Source organism: Furipterus horrens, unplaced genomic scaffold (assembly GCF_987537825.1).
Source record: "Furipterus horrens unplaced genomic scaffold, mFurHor1.1.pri manual_scaffold_2, whole genome shotgun sequence".
NCBI lineage: Eukaryota > Metazoa > Chordata > Mammalia > Chiroptera > Furipteridae > Furipterus > Furipterus horrens.
In genome coordinates, this window is record NW_028327172.1 from 195492752 (window position 1) to 195514203 (window position 21452).

The 21452-nt window shown below is 42.9% G+C and overlaps 1 protein-coding gene across 1 annotated transcript in view; it reads left to right on the top strand.

Annotated features, from left to right (window-relative positions):
* The window catches only part of RELL1 (RELT like 1), a 62056-nt gene that overhangs the window by 35199 nt on the left and 5405 nt on the right, over positions 1–21452 (top strand). The window contains exons 4-6 of the mRNA XM_090266991.1: positions 4988–5045; positions 8121–8357; positions 11328–11466. Of these exons, the coding sequence (XP_090123117.1) occupies positions 4988–5045; positions 8121–8357; positions 11328–11463 (431 nt within the window). The 3' untranslated portion in view covers positions 11464–11466. The remainder of the gene's footprint in view (positions 1–4987; positions 5046–8120; positions 8358–11327; positions 11467–21452) is intronic.

A 21452-nucleotide genomic window follows, 5' to 3' on the forward strand; every position in this document is an offset into this window, starting at 1 on the left:
AGAAGTGCACAAAGTAGGGCATGGACGGCCCCTCCCCTGCCCCAGTGCCTGTGCATTCCCAGCTGCCTCCGTGGCTCTGGGGAGCGTGGAGGCCTTTGGGGCCCAGGCTTCTGAGAGCTGAGCAGTCACTAAGTTAGTGAGAGCGGGACGAGGGCCTGTATCGATTGAAGGATGCCACCTGTGGTGAAGTGGCCCAGGGCTGAGTTCTGAGGTGTAAGTGCACAGTGCGCACTGAGTATTTGCTACCTGTTGGGCCTATTCTAAGGGCTTTTCAGGGACTTACAACTCTGTGATTCAGATACTTTATTACCTTTTCCAGCTGAGAGACTGAGGCCCACACTGCTTCACTGACTTGCTGGCAAGTGGTAGAGCTGAGACAGGAACTCTAGCATCTGACTCCAGAGCCTGTACTTAACCACTTGCATTACTGTCTCTTTTGTGGCAGCAGGAGAGAGGGAAGGTAAACTTCCTCCCTTCAAAGGGTTAAAATATACAGCTGGGCTAGTTTGTGAAACTCTGGAAACACTAATGCATTAAATTCTCAGAACTGCCTGATTAGGCCGGCCCTGTTACCAGCCCATTTTGCGGAAGAGGCAACCGAGGTCCTGAGGGTAAGAAACTTGCGCCAGGTCTCACAACCCGTGTGTGGCAGGGTGGTGCCGGCAGCAGCCAGGGAACACGTGGGTCCCTGGAGCAAGCTCACCTCCTCCCACACTCAAGGACAAATAGGCCTGTTCTTTTTTCTTTTTTTTTTCTTTTTCTTTCTTTTTTAAAAAAACTATGTCCTTTTTCTTTTGGAGAGTAGCCTCTGTGTTTCAGCTGCGCTGATTCCCGGTTAGGGTGATACTCAAGGCACTGTTTCCATTCCTTCTCCTCTGCTCCTCTTCAGTACGATTCTTTTACCCTCTTCCCCTGTCTTCTCTGTCTGCCTGGCATTTGGCCAGTGACCTGTGGGCATGGATGGGGATTCTGATTCTTTGTGCAGCCCTTGGTCCTCCTTGACCACCAGGAGACATCTGATCTCACAGGACATTGGTTTTCCAGCAGTAGCCCTCTCTAGCTTCCAGCCTGCCCCCCAAACACAGCTGGGTGATTAGTTACATACCTGGGCCTCTTACCAGTTATAGCCTAGCTTTTTCAGTTTGCCTTTGAGATTTAAATCCTCTATAGTACAAATCCATTTTAATTTTTTTCTTTATCTCTGTCATTAAGAGACTCTGACCTTGCTATCAATTTAGACATCCCTGTTGGTGTTAATTCAGTGTTATAATTCTTTTGAATTATAAGCACAGCATAGTATAACTTTTTAAAATTGAAAAAAAAAAAGGAATAAAATTAAGGACAATTCATCCATTACCATTTTCCCATGTTTATTGAGGTTTTCTTTGTCTGTATTTACATATTTTTGAACTTTTGCAATTGTGACGTATGACTTGTCTTCTGCTTTGCATTTTTAATTTGGCTAAAGGGGTAATATTTCACCTGTATTCATGATGACAGTCTTATGTTTATGGTTTAAACATAACATAATACTTGAGTGTTGCCAATCAGGTTACTTTAAGTAAGTATCTCTAGAAGGAGGAATTTATCAGCTAACCTGACCACTGATGATTTTCCTCCTAATCTCAAATCTTGGACTAACTACAGTGCCATCTTTAATGGTTCTAAGTGAAGCTGGATTGACGAGTGTTTGCGAGGTCATTGGTTTTTGGTTTCGGTTTTTGTTTTGCATTGTATGGGGTTTGGAAAGTACCTGCAACTTCCATAGCTGAGCTTCTCTTCCAGGCCCTTGAACCATCTGATAGAGTAATAAGAGTATTGCAGTTCTTCTCCCAGTGTCCCTGATTATTCACACCAAGCAGAGGGATCCCTGTATGAAGTACTTATTGCAATTTGTGTTATGCAAAAAAGGATTCCTTTATGAACTATTGTGGGCCTCTGAAACTTGCGGTAATGATAATGCAAACATCCTGTCAACTACTGAGCTCTCCATCATTGGGGTAGACTTGGAGGAGGAGGAAGAACATCAGGGTGAAATAGAGTCAGAGAGACCAGGGTTGTGTCCACATCTGTCACTACCTGTGTGACTCTGACCAGCCAGTTATATTCTTTAGGCTTCAGTCTCTGTATTTATAAAATGAGGGTCATAATTCTACCTCCTGTTAGTGTGGTTGGGAGAGTCAAATGTGGTAAGGTCTGTAAAGCTTTTAGCCAGTGCCTGGCACATCCAGGCACTCTAACTTCGCTGATGGCGATAGTAGTTCTTGCTTGGGAAATCTGCCTTGATTGTAAGGAAAAATGGTGTAGAGAGTAGTGGCGGGAGAGAAAACAGGGCTTTCTTTTTTTCTTTTCTCTTTTCTGATTTTGATTGCTTTATGCACATATCAGTCAGAAAGTCAGGAAAGAAGAGAGGAAGCACTTCCTGGAAATCACTGCCCCTGTTCTTGACAGGCTTTCTCTTCCCTGTAACTCACTCCCCCTGTCCTCCGGAAACCCATGGAGGGAGGTGGAGTTGATGGAACGCTGACAAGTGCAGAGGAAACCATCCTTTATGGTGCATTGGAGTTATGAGTAATGGAGTTATGGAGGAGAGATGTATTCAATAGAATTTAATTAGATTATTGCCCTTTTATAGTAATTTTACAACTAGATTAAATCATGTGTGTAAGTCCTAATGGTGGCATTAGAAAGTCTTCTCATCACAGGAAACCAAAACTGTTCCCAAGGCACAGATTACCGAAGGACACTGCCTGGTATAGACTAGAAGTTAGACTAGAGACAAGAGTGTATGTGTGTGTGCGTGTGTGTTCATCCCACACACCAGACCTCCTTGAACAGGATAAGTGTGGATGATTTTGCATAGAAACTGGTGTCCATTATTAAAGATTTCACTCATAGCAACCAAAAGGGCTGTTTACTAATTATTTCTAGGAGATGAGGGTGAGGTACAGGAGTACATGGGCACATGAGGAACAACACAAGTCTTTAAGAAATAAGTTTTAGGCCCTGGCTGGTGTGGCTCAGTGGATTGAACTCCACCAACCTGTGAACTGAAGGTGCTGGCTCGATTCCCAGTCAGCACATGCCTGGGTTGCAGGCCAGGTCCCCGTTTGGGGGCGTGTGAGAGGCAACCACTATCTCACACAACAATGTTTCTCTCCCTCTCTGTCTCCCTCCCTTGCCCTCTCTCTAAAAATCTTTAAAAAAATAAATAATAAGTTTTAGAAATTATTTTAATATGTTTTAATCTTCCTGGGATCATTTTAGAATTTGATGTTTCTGAAGGAGGTCATCATTCTACAGGTGATTAATTTTCTCAGACCACTGTTTAAACTTTTGTTTTGAAGACCTTATTGTTAGGCTATTAGTACTATTTTTGTCTTCATACCTTTTTTGTGGTTGTTTTTCCTCTTTTCTGTTCATAGTTTTGGAATTTTGTAAATTATGGAAGAGTAGAAGTGTCAACTGGCAAATTATTGTGTATTCCCTAAACCTTTATTTGAAAGAAAATCATTTTTCTGAATCTTTAATATTAGTCAAAAGGTAAAATGAGTGACATCACTAGAATATACTTAAATTTGTCTCTCAGAGGGTAACGTGTCGTCTTTGTCGTATGGGAGAAGACACTGACAATCCATTTCAGTACTTTCTTTGTCATGACAAGAGTCTTATTTAGAACAAAATTTCATTTGGGAATACATTAAGGCATTCTCACAGATAGTCATGAAAGGCAAAAAAAAAAATCTTTCTTTTAGAAAAGAGTGATATATTGTGTTAATTTATATATTTTTAAAAACCCATGCATTCGCAAGGGTTGTGATGGGGTGAAAATTAGCTTGTGGGGTCAAAAAGCTTAATATTTATACGTAAAGCACAGATATACATAAAGTACATGAAAAGCTTTATCTATAGTGCTGTGATTTCATGGGGAGGTGACTAGGAAAAAAGGTCAAAAAAGTTTCCCGGGTGGGGCAACAATGGAAAAAATAAGTTGAAAAACACTGTATAAACCTTTAACTGTTAATGTGTAAAAGCAGCAGTTGGAACCAGAGTTCCAAGTTAACATTTGAGATGTCAGCTACAAAGTGTTGGTGTTAGCTCCCACAGTAAATAGTGACTTTCTATTCTTTTGTCCCTAGAGGATTTGCTGTGGCTTGTCATAAGAATAGTGCTTTAAAAATCAATGGAAAGGTTAGGACTCAATAATAACATGTGGCCTTGCCAGTTAAATAGTCAAGACAGACTTGAACATTCAGTTCGGTCTTTTATCCTTGGGAGCTTGACCACTTTCTAGAAGAGGCGAAAAGAGTGGTGTGTCTGCATAGGGATGGGGTGGGGACCCCAGAAGTGTAGATTCAATTTGGCTTTTGTTGACAGCCATATACAAAATAGATTTTTTAAAAGAAATTAACATTAGAAGTGTAATTTAACTGAGTCCATATTAGGTAACTTGTATGTGTGACCAACCCTTAAAATTTAAAATCATCTGGCCTGGGTTAAGGTTCTATATGGTCAGGAAGCAGAGGAAAGTCAAATGGCCCACATGGAAAATGATATGTGGGATGAACTTGATACCTATGGGTATCCAGAGTTTAGAAGTTATTATTTGGGTACATAGAAGTCATTGGCATCCAAGTTTCTGAAGATGTACAAGGGTATATTTTATTACATACTTAGACAAGTGAGCTGAATGCCTTAGAGCCTTTGAGAGGGGGAAGAAATGTCTCCTGTGTTACAGTGTAATGATGTGTAGGAAGCAGAACTCTGTATTGGATGTGCTTTCCTCTGGGTAGATTCTCTGTCACTCAATACAAAGCTCCTGTGTGGTGCCATATTATAGGGTTTCCTTCTCTGGAGCCCCAGGACCACCTCTATGAACTGAAGGAACTCAATCAAATATTTTTGCAACAGCTTTTCTGATGTGATAATTCTATGATTACTCATCTTTCTCATGCTATGTTAATTCTTTACCTTTTTTCCCCCTTAGCAAATGCTGATGTTTTAAAGGCCATGGTAGCAGATAACACCCTGTCTGATCCTGAAAGGTGAGTGCTTTTCCCCCACATTTCATGAGTGGGACATTTTTTCAGTTGTCTGCTAGAGCAGGTTTCCCAACTTTGGCACTGTTGACATTTGGGCCAGATAATTATTTGCTGTGGGGAACTGTCCTGTGCATTGGAGGGTTTAACAACATTCGTGGCTTTGTGAGGTATTGGTGTGCCCTGGAGGCATGATTGCCCCTGGTTGAGAACTGCTGTGTTAGAGAATGGTGATGGGAGAAAGAAACAGCCTTGCTTCTGGGGAACTGGGTTGAGTCTTACCTGCACTACTTATTGAGCATCTCTTCTTGGGTAAGTTAACTGACCACTCTGAGGTCAAGTTCCATCTCCTATAAGAAGATAACCACTGTACCGTCATTGGGTTATTATAAGGAATACAAAATACTGCAGGCATTGAAAGACCTCCATGAACAATGACGGTTAATGAAAAATGAGCTGGTTTGGGGGCACCTGCGAGGTTCTACTTTAGTATTACCAGTTTTTGATTATGGTTGTTGAGCATCCTAGTCCTTCCTAATTAATTACAGAACTTCATTTCTATATAAATTTTCATTTCTCCAATAAGGAGCATTTGAGGGCCCGCTGCATGCTGGGTACTGTGCTGGAACGAGGCATTCAGATCCTCTGTCTAGTGTGAGCCCTCCTGGGGAGAGCATGTGAGTGCTGTAGGAGATATAAAGACCAGGTGCTCTAGGGGTCCCTGGAGCCAGTGAGAGGCCAGGGAAGCTTCCAAAGAAGTGCCATCTGAGTCAGGTATGTGACAAGCAGAGACAAGAGGCAGGGGCTGCTCATAGGCAGAGAAGGTTTAGGAGAAATGGCCCTGGAGCATGAAAGTGTGGGACGCACCTGGACAGGTGCAGTCTGAGGTGGCCAGGGAACATGTTTGGGCCAATAGTGAGAAGGGCCAGGAAGGCAAGTTGGGGCTGAGTGACATGGCTTACTCTGTGGGTGCTGCACCCAGCATATCATAAATATTTAATATGTGCTTGTCAAACCGGCCATGTTAGCTTTCCACTCTGGTGAGGTAACTCAGTGCAAGAAGGTCAGCTCAGGAAGCTCTGGTGGTGTAGTTCATGGTGACACATGAGCTGTGGTTTCTTCCACGTTCCAGCCCTGAGCACAGACATTTGGTGTTAGGGACGGGTTAGTTCATGGCGTGGTGCCTTCATTGGGTTTTAAACCCAGCAGGTACTTGATGTTTATTGAATGAATCTGTTCAACTTTTGAACTCAACCTTCTACTATGTGGTGTTAATTTAACATTGTTTTCCCCCAGAAAGCTGCTGTTTGTGTGTTTTTGTTTTAACAGTATGAAGAACATCCCTAAAGAATGCTAGGAAGCTGTTAGTCCTCTGTGATATTTGAGAGTATCTTCTCAACCAGCGGCTGTGCTTCTGTTTCATAGGCAAGCACGCTGGTTTCAGCCGCACAGAGCATGGTTTTTGCAACCGTGAGACTTCCGTGTGCCTTTGGGGCTCTCGGCACAGTCCTAGGTGTCAGGCTCTGCTGTGACGTGTCACCTCACCTGAACCCACCTGCACCCACTTATACCCTGTCAGAGGGCTGATTCCCTGTCAGCCTGGGCCTGTCCTGTTTTAATTCCTTCTCCTTTAGTGGACCAGCACCTTGACATGTGCCTTTGGAAAGTAGTCAGTCTCTGGCCTGTATACTTCTGCTTTTTAATATTTTGGATGGTCTGGCTGGATTTCTTCCGGATTATCAAAATGATCTTCCTATTTCTGAAGCCCTATATGATGATTAGGCTGGTTTGGCTCAGTGGATTGAGCGTCGGCCTGCGAGCTAAGTGTCGCTGGTTCGATCTTCCAGTCAGGGCACATCAGAGAAGGAAAACTCTGACTCCAAAAAACCTCCGCTGCCTTGCGGCATACCTCTTCAGGGGAAAGGCTAAGGGAGTAAACTCCGACAGAAAATCCGGAGCCGGAGTCCCTAAGGCGGTTTGACATTGTAGTCAACACCGGCAACTCCTGCGGCGCACCTGAAGCCAAGCTGTATTGACTCCGTCTTTCCCTTGGACCCTTCAGCTGCGAAGAGAGGGGGGGTCTGCTGCATGGGCAACAGCAGACCCTCCATATCACCCTGCCCAGGCTCTGTAGCTTCAGCTTCGCTGGAGAGGACACTCCAGCGTCATCGCAAGATGTCGATTCAACACGGGAGGAGACAGATACCGTGTCACTCCCGAGTCGGACTGCACAGCCATTCTCGGCGGTGCAGATAGACTCTTAAGAAGCTACACCATCGTCTCTCGAGACGGACGGCTGCCAACAACATATGATGATTAAGATCATGGTTTCTAGAAGTAGACTTCCTAGATTTGTACCTCAGACCCATTACTTACTTATTAGCTGTATGACCTTGGACAACTCATTAAACTTCTCTGAGCCTAATCTTTTTTAAATGAAGAAATTGAAATTTACCTCATAAGGTTCTATAAAGTGAATTAAATTAACATATATCAAATGCTTAGAATACTATGTTAACTAGTTTTATTATTACTACTATCAACTCCTTTAACATTTCTTTTGAGCATCACTTTTCATATTTCGACCTAAAAGCTTTCTTTTTTTGATGCAGTAGTCAATTCGATCAAATATTCTATCTTAAGTCACTGGATAATTTGATTGGAATTTAAGCTTATCAGTCCTCCAGGGCATCTCTTCGCTGAGAAATCTAGGCAGGCACTTTGCTGTGTGTGAGAAATTAGTCTGATCACATGAGAATGGAGAGCAGTTGTTTAGAAAGAAACCTCCTACTTTAAAAATAAACTGTGTATCACCATTAGAAGCAGTGATTTATATCCAGCCAGTTAGTTTCATTCTAGAAGTGATAAGTCACACTATTGCTGTTTAAAATGAGCTGTCTTTGCATAGTTGTAAGAGGTGAGTATTGCCAGTTCCCAAAGCCTGTTGGTTTAATTGGAGGAGACATTTTTTTTTTCTTTTGATTTAATCCTGCCTCTTTCATGGCAGGGAGAGCGATCGCCTTAGCTGGTATTTCTTTTAAGTAACCAGTTCTATCTTTTTTTTTTTCCTTCCCACTTTAGCCCCGTGACCCCTAGCACTCCTGGGAGCCCACCTGTGAGCCCCGGGCCCCTGTCACCTGGAGGCACCCCAGGGAAGCACGTCTGTGGTCATCACCTGCACACGGTGGGCGGTGCTGTTGAGAGGGATGTGTGTCACCGGTGTAGGCACAAGCGGTGGCACTTCATCAAACCTACCAGCAAGTCCAAAGAAGGCCGCCTGAGGCGTCAAGGAGAGGTCACCGTCCTCTCTGTGGGCAGGTAAGCGTCCTGCGGGTGCTTTAGGTCTGTGTCTCGTGGTTGCTGTGCCACGTGGGTTGGTACTGAACTGTTAATGTAAAGTGTGTTCTCCGTAGCCTGGTTCAGGTCGTACCTCTGGACTTTTCAGGAGTTTTCTGGTCTGAGGTCTACATTTTTCCAACAGCAGAGGAATCCTAAGAGGCGGCTATTGCTAGATCAGATGTCAGATGTATGAATTGAGGTAGAAAATTAATTATGTGCTGTGTTCGAGTTCTCCAGAGAAGCAGAACCAACCAGAGAGATAGATAGGGATATACATAAGAGATTTATTATAGGACTTGCTCATGCGAGTATTGAGGCCAAGAGGTCCCATGTTCAGCCGGCTGTGAGCTGGGGACCCAGGAAAGCTGGTGCGTATGTAGTTCAGTCCAAGTCCAAAGGCCTGAGAACCAGGGGAGCTGATGGTGTAAGTCCCAGTCTGAAGGCCTGAGGGCAGAAGAAGACATATGTCCCAACTCCAGCAAAACAGGCAAATTCACCCTTCCTCTGCCTTTTTGCTGTATTCAGGCCCCCAAGGGACTAGATTATACCCACTTGCGTTGGGAAGGGTTGATCTCCTTTACTCAGACTACAGGTTCAAATGCTAATCTCTTCTGGAAACACCCTCACAGACACACCCAGAAATAATGTTTTACCAGTAAAGCTGACAGACAAAATTGACCATCACACTTAGAATAGCTGAAGCCCAAATCTCAACTATTTAGTAAACAGAAGCTTCTGTTTTGCATGTGGAGATAGAAAGATCAGTGGGCATCCAGTCCCAGATCCTTTCCGCCTGTGGCTCCGCTGGACTTGCTAGCAGCAGGAGACAGTACGCGGAGGATTGTTTGCAAGAGGTTTCAATGAAATGGGCCTGGGAGCGGCACGTGTCATTTCACTGACACGCCACTGTCTAGAACTCAATCCCTCGGCCTCACTGAACTCCCAGACCACTGCGAAATGTCTGGCCGTGTGCCGGGGAGAAAAGCAGTGGAGCTTGTCCACTGGTCTCCAGTCTGTAGCATGTCAGCTCCATGTGGATTCCTGTGACTGCCTTCTTTTAGCTCACCTCCCCTGAGTCCTGGGTGTCCCAGTCCTAAAGTGCCGTTTACCTGTGACCCATGTGTGATGTGGAGGTCTTGCAGTTCAAGTAATGCATCAGTTTGACTATTTAGAGAGAGCATTTTTGCAGTGTCTGCTCTTTTGATGGTTGAGTCTCACGCAGGAGCTGCATTGTTAATGCTGCGTTGGTTAAGCGCATGTGCGCTGGACCAAACGGGCAGGCGCCGTGCCAAAGCTGACACTAGTGCATCCATGATCCTGCTTTGTCCACTGACGAACTCTGGGAAGAGGAGCCCGGACTCATTGCATCTCCCTCGTTTGAGTCTTGGTACCACTACTTACAAACTCTTGCTTCTCTCCGTGCCTCAGTTTCTCCCTTCATCAAATGAGAATGATGATGACACCTTGCTGGGTTGCTGTGAAGAGTACATAAGGTGACTCATGCAACGGATGTAGGTCCGTGTTTGGCATTTATAAGGCTCTCGGGAAATGCTGGCTGCTGTTGTTTTAATTCGGCTGAATTTCTCCATGTGTTGCACAAGCAATGAAGACCGGACTGCTGGGCTCTCTGCCCGCAGCTAAACAGTGCATCTCATGACCACACTGCTTTATTAAGAAGCGGAGTCATGGGAATTTATGAATGTGGGATGTAGCGAGAACCTGTAGCTTGTTTAGACAAAGCATATTTTGTTTGCTTTAAAGAAAAATCTGCTGAAATTTTCAACTCAGATTCAACATGGCTTTTCTGAATGCCCCAAATCCAACTCTCTTCCTCGGGTGTAGAATACTGGGAGCGTTTAATGATTGCAGGCTGCTTTCCAGCCTGTGTTACTTAAAGAGTGTTACAGTTCAACAGAACAGATTTCTGGTGACAACTTTTCCCCAATCCTCCTTTCACTTCCTCAGGCTCCACCCTCCTGGTGGTGGGTGATCTCATTTTGGACAAAGAAGAGTTTATTTGAGATACTTTTAAGGGAACTTAAGGCCAGAACTAGAGAGACGCTGTTAGGAGAGGCTTCAGGATTTGGTGATGATGGACTAGAAAAATAGTCACCTTGAGTAAATTGCTTTAACTTTTCATCTTAATAAAAATCCCTTACTCAATTTCCTTGTTTTTTTTTCCTTAATTCATTTTTAAAATATTTTATTTATTTATTTTAGAGAGAGAGAGGAAGGGATGGAGAAAGAGAGGGAGAGAAACATTAATGTGTGGTTGCCTCTTGCACACCCCCAACTGGGGACCTGGTCAGCAACCCAGCATGTACCCTGACTGGGAATTGAACCAGGGACCTTTTGGTTTGCATGCCGGTGCTCAATCTGCTGAGCCACACCAGCCAGAGCTCCTTAATTCTTAATGAATATTAACCCAAATTTGCTTTCCAAAATAATGGACAAAAACTAGACACAAAAACCCTACGACCAATTGGTACTGATAAAATCCCTGGTTGGAGATCCCCTGGCTGTGTGTGTGGATGCTCTGACAGGTGTACTATGACTCAGGCAGAGTCCGAGCGAACACTTTGATTACATCATTACGTTAGTCCAGTTATGCTTTTACCCAGCCTGATGTTAAAGCGCACGTCATCGTTAGAAACCCCAACTCGGAGGCTGTGTAATAGTTTAGTACCACATGTTTAATCCATTTTCCATGCTCTATAAAGGATCCGGCATAGCCTGTGATGTGTCTGATAAAAATCTGCCCGAAGGTTCGGCAGGGGGCAGGGGATTTGCAGGCAGGAACCCCTCCTGTTGCCTGTGGTGTTTTCTGTGGCCGTCCTGACTTGGGCTGAGTTTACTTGGGATCCTCTAGGTGGGTGATGCTGGATTCACTCATAATTCTTATTTACTGGAAAAGCAAAACCCATAAAAATCTCCTCTTTACCCCCTCAGGTTTAGAGTTACAAAAGTGGAGCACAAGTCAAACCAGAAGGAGCGGAGAAGTTTGATGTCGGTTAGCGGGGCTGAAAGCGTCAATGGGGAGGTGCTTGCAACACCTGTGAAGAGAGCTCGGAGTGGCACAGAGTAGCAGGTGAGTTGTCGTTTTGCTGACATTGAGGGTGGGGAGCGGTACTGTGAGCCTCTGGGGAGCTTAGGGGAGAAAGGAATGACTGGGTAGGGAGGTGAGGGTGTTTTCCAGCAGCTGATCGGACTGGAGAAGACAAGACATGATTCCTTTTCTATCCAGAGCTTCTTATAAAGAGGCCATAAACTTAGGTGCCACCAGGGGCTTGGCCTGCATGATAAAGAGGAGAGAGGATTACTTATGAGGCAATGTGGAGTGGTGGGGATTGTGACAAACCGGAAATCATATAACCCACCTATAGGGTTTGCATTACCACAAGGCAGAAGGCACTGAATGTTGCTAGATCTTATGCAAAAAAAAAAAAAAAAAAAAAAATGGTGGGAGCCTGGACTGTTAAAATGTGAACTCACCAAAGGTTTTTAAACATTAACAACATATTAAATTCCCTTTAAAAAAAACCATGCAGACCAAATGAAATACAATTGCGTTGTCATTTCAAGGTAAACCGCAATTTGTAAAAGTTGAGAGCAAGCTTCTTCCATTAACTGAATTGAAAACCAGTTTTTCTGAATGAGCCATCATTCTGAAATATTCCCAGTAGGAATATTACTCTTTCCACCAAATATTTTGAAGCATTTAAAAAGCAAAAGTAAAGGCTTCTTGGTTTGGCAATTTTATTTTGCAAAGCTATTGCTTAAAAAAAAATGCCTGTGATAATTTGATGTCGGCTTAGCTTTTATCTTACTCCTTCCTGTCCTGGTTTGAGTAGCATTCATCCTTTTTGTGTTTCCTATACGTGGAAGGGTGAGTGTGAACACTCAGGACTGGTCATGGTCCAGAAGCTGTGATGAGAGCCTGAACATTAAAGCAAAGGGGGACAGGGTGGGACAAGGGGGCGTGGACTGGTGGAGTCAGGCAGCCAGGTTCAAATCCAAGTTTTCCAAGTTTTCCATTCACCAGCACTGGGACCCATGCAAGGTTCTCTGGCTATTTAGGCCTCACTTATCCCACTGGAAAATGGAAATGGTGTTACCTGTCTCAAGGTGGCAGTTAGATTTCTGTGAAATAACACATGAGGCCCAGGGCCCTGGCATGTTGGAAATGCTCAGTTAGTGCTGCTGATGATTATTATTGTTCTTTTACTTTTGGTTGGTGTGGCTGAGTAGGGAAAAGAAGTGGCTTTTGAGTGAAACTCCTCTGATAATCCGCCCAGGCTCTGAGGGGTTGGGGATGACCTAGAAGTAACCTGGAAGGGTAGGCTTCTGAATTCTGTCAACAGGGGCTCTTACAGCTTTCCAGTGCTGCTTCTTGGAACCTTGCCTTGGGGGAGATCTGGCCCCTTTGCCTGAGTTTAGGAGCCGAATAGGCGCTTCCTTTAAAGATGAGAAACAGAGCAGAAGTCTGTCTTTGGCGTCTTAGTCAGTTACTGGTGCCTTGGGAAAGCAACCAGGAGGAATTCAGGAAAAGGAGGAGGAGCATGAAGATTATAAAAGCAGCTGGTGTCAGTTCAGTATTCTTGTCTTTTAGACACTTGATATGTATTTAACATGTCTCCATTATAAACATCTCTTAATGGGATGAATGCTAGCATCCCAGTTTTATAGACAAGAAACCAATGAGTAGAAACCATAAGCTGCGTGTTCAGGGTCACATAGCTGGAAAGAGGAACTGATGTCAGCCAGATCTCTGGTTACAAGACCAACTCTTCTACCATCCTGGGATGCTCGTGAAGGGGCAGCCCTGGACCCATAAATATGGAATGTTTCCACCAATGATCTAGACCCCCTCCTTGGCTGAGGCTGCTTAAATTTAAATGAATTAAAATAAAAAATTTAGGGTGTGCCATATCAGGCAGTGCAGACACAGAATATTTCTATCATTGCAGAAAGTTTTATTGGACATATTAGATGGTACCTTAGATGTTAGAACTGAAATCTCGAGTGACTTTGGTAAATTAGAGAAGCATTAGTGTCTATCCATTCAGATCTAAGGGGAGGAGACCCAGCCAGTTTAGCTGCAAAGTAGGCATGTGTCGCATATGAATCATCAGCCTGGCAGCGTGCTGAGAGATGGGGCAGACCTTGCTGAAGACAGCTTAGCCTGATTAGATTTGCTAATGCACCCTGGCCTGGTTTGGCCTGGAGCGAGGAATTTAAGATTTGGGGAGATTAAAAGAATTAGGATAGCTCAGCTGCTTTTCTTGGTCCGAATTCTGCCTGAATCTATCGGAGTTTGATCTGATCATCTGAAGTCCTGACCACATTTAACTGTTTTAAATTTGATATTTCCTGCAAAGCACACAATCATCCACCAGGATTTTGTAAGAGAGCATTGAATTTGATCAGAAGACATGCTCGCATCCTAGCTTCCTGCTTGGAAATTGTATTTAACGGCCCCATTCCCTGTTTCCTTGAATGTGGAATTTATTGACTAAGGCAAGTGGACAGTGTCTGGCGTGTAGTTGGCTCTCAGTAGACGGTACTCATATTGTGTTGTGGGTCCAAATCAGCCCACAGGTGACTCAGAAAGGGGGTGCATTTTCCTAGTCTTCAATTTGTAATTAATTTTGAAATTAAAAGAAAAATTTTTGTTATAGAAATTTTCAAAGGAATTAAAAAGTAGAGAGAATACCATGAATGCTCATGAGTCTTGGAGTAATTTAATTATAATACCTACCACTTATTGAGTATTTACCATATACCTGGTATGCTTTGAAAGGCACATTCCATTCATTAATGGATTTAATCCTCACAACGGGCAACAGATAGGTCCTCTCTTCATTTTGCAGATGAAGAGAGTTTAAAGAACTCATACAGAGTTACCAGCAAGCCTGTGGTGGGGTTTACTTTCCCACCCAGGCAGCCTGACTGCTGAGTCACAGGCTTCACCCCTCAGCTTGGTCCAGGGAAAGCAGGTCCCCTGTTTAGTCTACTAGGGTTGGGACCTGCTGAGTGATCATGTCTGATGGCCCCAGTGGAGAACGGACTCTGAAAAAGGAGGGAAGGGACAATAAACGACTTTTAAAAAAAGAGTGTATTCATCAAAATTTTTCTTGCTTTTTAAAAAAAATTTCACAGCCCCAGAAAGAGTATGTTTAGGATATTTAACATGATTTGATTTTCCAAGTAGAGAGATCCTGAAACTTTTCCTCCTGGGCCCAGACCTCTGGTTCTGGACTGAATTGAAAGATTTGCCCTAAAATATGGCTAATCCAATAGGACAGGAGTATTATGTGTTTTTTGTACAGTCTAATACAGTGCTTAGAGTTGTCTTTTTTCCTGAAAAATGTTTTTGTTTAAATTTGGATTTTTGGCCAAATTATTTTATGGTAGTCCCTTGTTTTACTGTAGATTGATTCAGATATTCAAAATGTATCTACTCATTGGTTAGGTTTCTTTCTTTTTTTTAAACAATTAGGTGGTTGATACTAGAAACTAGACTTAGTATTCTAAACAGAATGTTATCAAGGCTGGGGCAGGATTTCTCTCTCTCTCTTGATCCCTTTTTAAAAAACAAAATCAATTCATTGGCATCTCCTCCTGTCTCCTTGGCCTGAGCAGCTAGATCTAACATGCCCTCTGCCTGATTTACTTTGGCAATGCAGTTAAAATGGTTTCTTTTTTTCCACAGAAAATGTGTTTTGATTTCTTCTTAGAAGAATAAGCTTTTGTTCCTCAAAGTTAAATCAAATTGCTTTCAGCCTACAGATGCCACTGCCTTGTCTTCATTGTCACTGGTCTTCCCCTTTTTCAAGATGACACTGTCGTGAGCGTTCTGTATCGCACGTTTCTGAAGTACATACTCTTTTTCCCGTTTTAGGCTAATGTCTTCTCGAAAACATCGATTTAGAAAGTTTGCATAACAGCATTTTTATCAAAACACAAATTCATAATAATAGACATCTCTTTATTTTAAATTGTTTTGTTATTGAAACTCTTCTATTGATTTTAATTTAAGTAATTTATTTTAGTGATTAAAAGCCAAGTTTTAAACTGGTTAAGATCCATTTTAACCCTGCCACTAACTAGCAATGATTTTTAACAAAGTACCTAACCTCTCCAAGCCTTCGGTTCTTCATCTTTCAAATGGGGTTGTTGCTGGACTTGAATGGCATAATGTATGTGGAGAGTTCTTCGATCAGACCTTGGTATCAGTATGTAAATATTCACTATTGTCAATACTTTTCATCCCAATCTGAGTGGCCTTAGTTATTTATTAACCGATTCTTCAAGCATCAACTTTAGGTCCCGTGAATCCCTTTTTCCTTCTTACAAACAGTAGAGCTTTGGACTTGTATGACATCTCAACATAGAAGTTTAGCAAGCCTCTTTAGGAATTTGGGCCATTGTCTGGTTTGTGTTAAGAGGGTCTTAGAAATTATCATTCCTCTCTTACTGGAGGTGGAATCAGAGTTAGTTATTCTTGTATGTGCCCTGACCGAGGATCAAACCTGCAACATTGGCATATGGGGTCATCGCTCTAACCAGCTGAGCTCCCTGGCCAGCGCTGGCAATGGAAAAGTTTTGCTAACTTAAGTTCCTTTCATGATGAAGATCAGAGGATGGTAGTGAGAACTGGGAAGTTCTCTGCACCTACAGCGCCGCCGCTGCGCTGGGGCTCTACCCGCCCCTTTGTGCCGAGACTGCGCCAAAGGTCATCCTCCCCCCCCTCTGAGCGTGGTGGCCAGTCACAAGGTCAGCTTTCCTTTTCTCCTCTAACAGTGAGGAAGGACCAGCTTTTCTCCTTTCCTTTGAACTCTCTGCCAGGCAGTGTGCTGGAGGGTCCCCGTGGAGCCTCCCTGAAGCGGTGTTGCTTTAGTTGCAGTCTTGCGTCTTTTGTTAACTCCCCAGGGAAGGAGAAGATGGTGAGAAACTTCAGGTACCGCTAACCCATGAATATTTTTCTCCATGGCATACAGTTGTTTCAGGGTAACTTTTTTTTTTTTTTTTTAAGCAAAATGTTTGATGGAAGCCCCTTCATTCGATTCAGTAGCCTTAAAGGAGACAATGGTATATACATTTATAAAAAGAAACTGCACTCTTATGAGTTATGGGTGATAATCTTTCCACTTTACAGATGGGGATTAATTTTTCCCAGATCCCTGGGCCAGGTGGTGAGAGGGCTCAGATGGGAAGAAATCCACACTTGGGAGCTAACATGCTCAGTGGCTTGGAAGTTCAAGGTAGCTTTGCTTTCTCCAAAAGAGGGAAAAAAATCATTTTTCAGCTTAGCCAAGGAGCTCACAGTAATGATCATTTCAACATTATCAGCTTTCACTAGGCAGGGCCTCCTTTGGCCTCCTGTGGGGACCTTCTGATGTTACTTGTCTGTTAGAGCAGTGCCTGGATCAGGTCCGGGTTCGTGAGCTATCCTCTTTTCTCACAGGTAGACCAAGATCATAAACTGCGAGATCTCAGAGGAGCCATAATTGCTAGTTCAGGTCAATTCAGGTATAATTATATCTACTAAAAGCCTTTATTGCATTGCTGCGATGTGCTGGGCCCTGTGTCTGGCCTCAGGGACGCGGCATTATGGAAGATGGACAGACAAGGGCCATGCTCTCATGGAGTTTCTGTTCTGGTTTTTACAGTAGACTTTTCTCTCCCTGCTCCAGCAACCTCATTTTAGGATAGGAAGGCCCTAGAAGGTTATGTATGTTGTTCAAGGCCATGCTGATAGTCAATTCCAGAGCCTGGACTGGGTGGTCCCGATGGTTTAGTCCCTTCACTGCCTATGAGGTATTGGATGTTGAAAATACACATGACCTGCCCCCCGCCAAAAGAAAATACACACGATAATTGAATAAGTCTTAAAAGATGTAAGTCTTCACCCTGTTTACTCTCCTTCTCCCCCAGCCCACACATATCATCTCCCAGTCCCCTTTCCAAGAGGTGACTAGGGATACTGGTGTCCTCTGTATCCTTTCAGGAGTCTCCTCTGCATAAATGCATGCCTATACAACATATATGTGTAGATATGGTTCCCTCTCTTTGCTGAAGCTGATGACTATGTGTTCCTTGGACTGTTGAGTTTTTCCTCTCCCACACTGCTTGAGCTGTGAATAGTAAAAATGCTGGATGCATTTTAAAAGTTCTGTGCCCTGTTTGTTCTTTGTTGTTGGGAGTAGTTCCAAAACATTTATGGATGAAATCTGAGAGTTTTGGGTGGACCCCAAAACATACTTTGCTGTCATCACTATGATGTTCTAAGTTATTCTTCCTTGTGCTGTATACAGAAGAGACTCAAACATACTGTCAATGTTCACAGAATTTAGATAACATGGGAACCAGAGGTTTTTGTTTTGTTCTGAATTGCCACCAAAGCAAGCCGTCTCCCCTCCACGCACATCTCCCCAGGCAGGGTCTCCTGCAGGGCCCTCCCTATTGTTGACCAGAGATTGACCCACTGATCTCTCAGAGAGCTTTTCTCCTCTCCATCCGGAGCCCTCGCATTGGATCAGAGCTTAAGAAAGAGAGGCTGTAGCATCTGCCCTTTTCAGCAGAGAAACTGCAGCTTTGAATGCTCATGGAGACTTGGTGGGACCTAAAGACAGACCTGCAGGGGCTCCAGGGAGGCAGGAAGTGAAATGTTCTTAGTGACATTTTTGCCTGGGACTAGAAAGAGGAAAGACTTAATAGTTTTAACCAGGATTTTTATTTCTCTTAATTTTTAAGTTGAGGCTTTGATCTCTACTAATATTAGCTCAGTTAATAAAGAATAGTGCCTTTTTTTTTCTAGTTGCAGGATGTGGGATCCTCTAGTGACTATAATATAGGTCCTATGTTCTCAAGTCCTGGTCTGTCACCTTTTAGCTGTGTAATCTTGGACAGGTAACTGAGCCTCTCGTGCCTCAGCTTCTCCATCTGAGAAGTGGGGATAATGGTAATATCACCTACCTCTTAGGGATGTTGTTCCTTGGCACTTAGTGCTAAGTAGGCAAATGCTAGATATTACAACCAGATTATATCAAGCAAATAAGCTGTGAAAAATTAATGTGTTTCTATATGTCTTAATTTTTCTGCAACTCAGAGAGGCCAGCTTTGACATAACCTATGAGGTGGTGTAGTGTTAGTCATGTGATGCTCTGGTAGAGGCTCACTGATGGCTGGTTAGCTAATGCTAGCTCACAAGCCGAGAGAGGCAATTTCTGACTTGTCTGCTTTTCCTCATTAGAGAGACGTGGTACTATTCAGAGTAATAAGTTATTCTACCTGCAGCTTAATGTAGACATTGAATCATAGTTGTGTTGAGACTAAAACTGCTGAATTGCATTTAAATATTTTCTAGGTGAATCTTGTTTTTCCAGATACAGAACGATTTTTTTTTATGCCAATTGCATTTTACTTGGAATAAAGTGCTCTGACTCTCACTGTCATTGGGCCAGTAAATCACAAGTGTTTACTTGCTGTCACTGGGGAAACCCATGTTTGCTAAATATACGAACACAGTTAAATTGCTGTGAGGCTATAACTCAGTAAGGAGCAACCTTTAGACTTCCCAGCAAGATCCAAATCTAATGTCAGAAGATTCAAGCTATAAGGAGTGCAAAATTTGTCATTGGCATTATTCCATGAAGAAGGCAATATAATTTGCAGGAATATACATTTTATCCCGATGCTACTGTAAAAAGCTGTTTCCATTTTGAATGGAAAAAAGTACCTATACACATTTTAATTTTTCCTGAATTGATCCACATACATAAAAAGTTGCTGCCTATTAATACTTTAGAAAACTAAAATTTTAATTATTAAACGCCTTCCCGAAGTAAGGGCTGCAATGTGGCAATCTGTGATATTGTGATTTATAGTAAGAAATATATACTTGTTCTTCATACCCAGTTCTGGCACAGAGCTAATAGAAAGCTTGACATTTCCTAAGTGGTGAGAGCCAAAGATGTCCTTTGTTATGCTACTGAGGTCACTTGTAAAGCCCCTGGTAACCCAAGGTTAGGAGCTGGTTGCCAGGGAAGCCAGCGAACCACGTGATTGGAGGGTTGGAACTTTCTGACCCCCTTCCACCCTCAGTCACATACACACGTTGATATTGGGTGCAGAACCCTTACAATCAATTCATGGAAGATGCAGTGTTCAGTGAACATGAAAAATATCCAATCTTACTAATAATCAAATAAGTACAAACTGAAACGAGATCACCATTTGCTTTTCTGTTGGTGAAGATGAATATTATCACTAGAATGACCATATAACTTACATCCAAAATGAGACTTTTTTGAGAGTAAAAGGGAACACTTAACTATTCCTCATATTTAATCATAGAATAAATATATGTAAACTGAGGCCCCCCAGGCAGACGGGTTCCATGTTCTCCCTGATGAGTGCCATGTTGAAGAGGGTGAAGGGGGATGGGCATTGTCATACACTTAAGCAGGGAGGCCACATTGGCGAGTACAACTATACGTACAGACACAGAGCATCTGCTACATATTATTCGATGAAAAAGCAAGATTTGAAATATCCAGCTTTGTTATGGGTTGCATTTTGTCTTGGGTCAAAGCTGATGATTTAAATTCTCTCTCCACAGCTCCAGGCTCCTTGAAGGCTAAGACTGTGCCTCCAGGTGGCGCTTTGTATATAGTTGGCCCCTAGTGATTCCTTAGCCTGTGTGAGTGATAATAGCTCACTTGTTTGCTCATTAGAATAGACCTCTGCAGTTTAGCTGGATTCTAGTTCCAAACTATTTAGAAATAAATTAAAAAGTGATTCTGTAATTCAAAAAATTTGTAGTTCAGATTGCGTGGCTAAATTTTTTCTTTTAATTTATATTTTAGTGTTTAAATGCTTCTGTCATATCTGTTTCCTCTTCCATTTCTTTGATATACTTTTTGACTTTGGCTGACTTTATAGTGTTGCATTTGCAGGGTATGCCCTTTGGGACTAAATTTAGTTCTTCTGGTTGTTACCAGCTGACACACAGTACAGGGTTTACATTTTGACTTAAGCCCTTATTTGTGCATTAATCAGCTGGGCACCTTATATGAAAGCACAGTCCGGCTCCAATTCCATAGGTTCTGAGTTAGTAGATCATGGGCGTGGCCCAAAGAACCTGCGGTTTTTAATAATATTTGAGCCAATTCTAAAGCATGTGCTAGTGATCATTCAGAGAATGCTGATTTAAAGAGACTGCATGGATTAGCCTAGATTAGCATGAATCAATTGTGCTATCTAAATAAACACGGAGTCTTCATTAAAGTACAAAGGTACTAATATTCATTTATAAAATTTACCACAAAATTTAGACCAGAGCAAGATTTAAAGGACTATAGACACCAAGTACCTTCTGATGTCTTCCTGGTAATTTATACCTGGCAAGATGCTTGTGTGTGCAGGCAGTACTGTTGCAAGATCATATTGTCACATGCTTACGTGTTTTCCACTAGAAATGGCCAGCATGTAACCGGAGTGCTGGCTAGAGCCTGGTGTGAGATAAACCTTTAACCAAGAAGTTTGCTCTGGAAGGGTAACAGGTTATTGGTGAAAGATCACATACCTGTAGCAACAGGACTTGAGTGTGAATATCACTGTTGCAATGTTAACTGTTTCTATAAATAACTTTCCCCATTTATTTCATTTAAAAGTGTCCTAGATAATTCCGAAGCCAGCTATGTGATTTTGTAGACTTGTATCTATTCACTGTCATACAGGTGCACTTTTTATGTGGGTCCCTTTTTCGGTGCAGGTTTTTAGCATCCTGTAACTGTTGCTGCGTAGCCACAGTGACTTCCCCAGGGAGTGGCCCTGCCTGTCGCTCTAGTTTCTGCATTTCCTTTCTGTTGCCCCACGCAGGTGGGGAGCAGAGAAGTGAGGGAACCGCAGATTGCAGTGACTTGACACCACGGGTGTGTCTGGAGTGACTGGTGTGGCAGAGCAGTGTGGGTTGACTTTTAACATTGTTATTGTGTGGCCTTGGTCATGTTATTGAACCTGTAAGCCTTGGTTTCCTCCTATGAAAATGGCCATTGTCGCTGACTCATG